The sequence below is a fragment of the Cupressus sempervirens genome, chromosome 11 (genome assembly GCF_028749045.1).
Source record: "Cupressus sempervirens isolate cs-2001-9-10 chromosome 11, ASM2874904v1, whole genome shotgun sequence".
NCBI classification, from domain to species: domain Eukaryota; kingdom Viridiplantae; phylum Streptophyta; class Pinopsida; order Cupressales; family Cupressaceae; genus Cupressus; species Cupressus sempervirens.
Window position 1 is genome coordinate 189,722,763 of NC_143128.1, and position 3,389 is coordinate 189,726,151.

Consider the following 3,389-nt stretch of genomic DNA (forward strand, 5'->3'; position numbering starts at 1 on the left):
TCCTTGGAAGAGATCAACCTTCACCTTTCCAATAGGCTTAGTAAGTACATCAAAAATATGTGAGGTAGATGGGCAAAACTAGAGCTGACTATCTTTTTTATCACCTATCCTCAAATATAATGACAATCAATCTTAATTCTTTTGTGTGGTAATGAAAAATAGGAAATCTTAACAAGTTTTAATACAACTTTCTTATCACAAAATATAATTGGTTTCTAAGCATCTTAGATATTAATATATTCTAAGATGTGATGCAACATGGATATTGCCTCACACACAACTTTCTGTGCAACATGATATTCAATTTTGGTCGATGAAAGAAGAAAAACATTATATTCTTTACTCATCCATGATATAGGGGAAGATCCAAGATGAAAGATCTACCTTGATGTTTATAGTCCTACCAAACTTTTTGATATATAGATTATGATCATAAGGGCAACAAATAAAATCCTATTATAGAGTGTTACTTCTTTTTAAATGTACCAATTGTGAGAAAGACATAATGAGCTGATTTGTATTGTACTAATAAAAAATGCAGATATGAATACATAATTAGGAAAAAAAAAGGTCCATGTTTTGGTTACATAACTGGTAACCAATCCAATAAGAGAAACGATCTAATGAACAAAAAAAACCTAGTGAATAAATGCTAATGTAATATGGTGAATGATGCATGACATTTCAATTATTTTAATATTAAATAGAAAATTGTCTTACCAAGGATGAAATAATCTTTTTGGAATTAAAATTTAGTAATTTTGATGAATTTTTTTACTAAAGAAAATGCCCATACACCTAGATTTGCTTTTTTTTGTGTGACCAACAACATAACCAAAAACATATCACCACATTCTATGGATAACTTTTCTTAAAACTAATTTTGGTACTTCATAAGAAATAAATTATTGGATACATAAAATAAGAATAAATAATTTTGGAGTTCTTTCATGATAGAGTGCCACTACTACTAGCTTAGATATATTATCTAATATAGAGAAAGAAGATTAGATAAACAAGCTATAAGTTATAAATAAAAATAAAAATGAATAAGTGCCAACTACTTTTAATAATCAAACCACAATAACAAAAAAATCTCAATGTGAACTAAATCATTCCTAATATCAAGTTATAATAGTAAATAAAATTTACACACAAATGAAAATTTGTTGAAACTCAAAAAAATGAAAAAAATAGACTCCTCTAATCATGTTTTCAAATATAAAGTCACATTTGACTTTCTCTATGAAATAATTTTTCCATCTCATGACACTTAAATGAAATTGTCTTAATATTTCTAAATTAGAATTGGGTCTATCTATATTCTTAACTAATTATTTTAATAGACTAAAATCTAAATCTTAATATAAATCCAAATATACCATAAAGCTGCCATATTATCATATTAAACTATAATCAAATAAAAATATTGTCATAGTCTATTTTCGTGGGGGTTGTTTTAAGGTTTAACTAGACGACCTGTTATTTACCCTAATCCTTTATTCACTCTAAAAGTCAATAAGTATCAAAAAAAAAAAATACTCACTTCTCACTTTTTGAAATAAAAAATTGAGAACAAATTCCAAATCTTCTAACTCAGGAAGATTTTATTCTTATAAATTTTGCTCCTATAAAGAAAAAGTCTAGAGATATAAGACTTTAATTTACAAACGAAAGAACCATATAATGATACCAACACACTACTAGATTTCAATTGTGGTCATACACATGATTTCGATTGCAGGATAATATACGTTAATGGGAGTCCACTTGTCAGATATAGCTGCGGTGGGTCTATATAGATTAAAAAAATTGGACCTGGGAAATTTCTATAAAAGAAGATTCCGTCACACCACGCTGTGGAAAGATCAAAATCAATATCTTCGGGAATAAGATCAAATTCTTTCCACACATTTCCCTCCCAATCATATTCATCTACAACTCCCCTCCTAAATGCAATTAGTCGTCCAAAAGCATAAAGAGCATCTTGATGCATTTGCAAACACATGTTATCTATTGTTGTCCATACTCCTGTGTTTGGATCATATCTTTGACTTCCCTCTCGCGGAACGCCAATCACATAATACATTCCATCCATAAAAACACCACTTGACAAGCCCATTCTACGCTGCATATTTGGAAGAATCTCCCACTTGTCTTCATCTACTTTATAAACCGCTGCTTCGCATAGTACGCCATGCTGCAATGTATGAAGTCCTCCTGCAGTATAAATTGATCCTTCTGGTGAGGCACAACATGCAAAATCACGATCAGATCTGAGGTTGGGGCATTCTGCAGCTTGCTTCCAAGTATTGGATAATAAATCATATGTCAAAATCATTGTACTAGAATTGTCATTATATTGAAGGTTTAGCAAAACAATCTTATGATTAACACTAATAATTTGAGTCCCCCACGAGGCTTGAAAAGCAGTGGGGAGAGGAGCCTTAAGTATGCATGTTCGACAAGCAGGATCGTATATGGATATCTCATCAGCCTCAGCCAAACATACATATTTATTGCTCAGTCCAGACTTTACTCTATCTTTGTAAAATTGGGAACTTTCTATTATTTCCTTCGCTGGTTCTGACAATTGCTTAAATTTTAATAGATGTTCATATGACATTCTTAGTAAAATGTCTAAAAATACTTCGTCAGGTAATTCCTGTAGAAAATCCATTGCAACTCTTCCTTCCGGAACACTGTATGAAGCTCTACTCTTTCACCTCAAACAAAGAAGCTGTAGAAATTTCAGAAATTATTGCTAGTTGTGTCAGATTGCGTTTATTAAATCAATTGTAGGTGTTGCTTTATATTTGAAAATGCTTTTCTAATTTATTTTTTGATGAATAGTCATGTTCTATTAAAAAATATACTTAGAATACAATTCACAAAAAAAGGGTCGGAGGATACAAGATCAAACATATATAGCAACTTCAGGCTGCCAAAGCAGTGGCAGCCGAGGGGGTAGGATCATTTTTGTCATTAAAACTCCAATCATTTCTAGGATTGGGGGCTGGGCTGGGCACAAACCAGCTGTCATCAGGAGCAACAACAGTAGGGGGATCAATGGCAGCCTCCGCATCTTTGACCTCAAGCTGCGGAGGAGAAATCGCCAGTACTAGGTGGGGCCATTTGCCAGCATTATCTCGAGGAGCGCCAGGAGGAAGAGGCAGGGACCAACTTGAGCCTCCACAGGGTGGCGAGGCAGAGTGGCGCCTCCAACTACTAGCCCCACCATTGGGAGAGCGGTGGCGTGAGGCCTGCGAGTGCAGAGTGGGCGAGTGATGGCCTGAGGAGTGGCATCTGGAGGTACTCAAGCCACAGTGCAAGGGGCATTGCCCTAGTGGTTGAGCAGCTCCTACAAGTGAGCAACTTCCAGGAAAACT

General features: G+C 34.0%; 1 protein-coding gene across 1 annotated transcript; it reads right to left on the minus strand.

Moving 5' to 3' along the window:
* Positions 1-1,720: 1,720 nt before the first annotated feature.
* Positions 1,721-2,680, minus strand: LOC149528829 (F-box/kelch-repeat protein At1g15670-like). The gene has a single exon (XM_089808077.1). The coding sequence runs from the start codon at positions 2,678-2,680 to the stop codon at positions 1,721-1,723; it is 960 nt and encodes a 319-aa protein (XP_089664203.1).
* Positions 2,681-3,389: the final 709 nt, after the last annotated feature.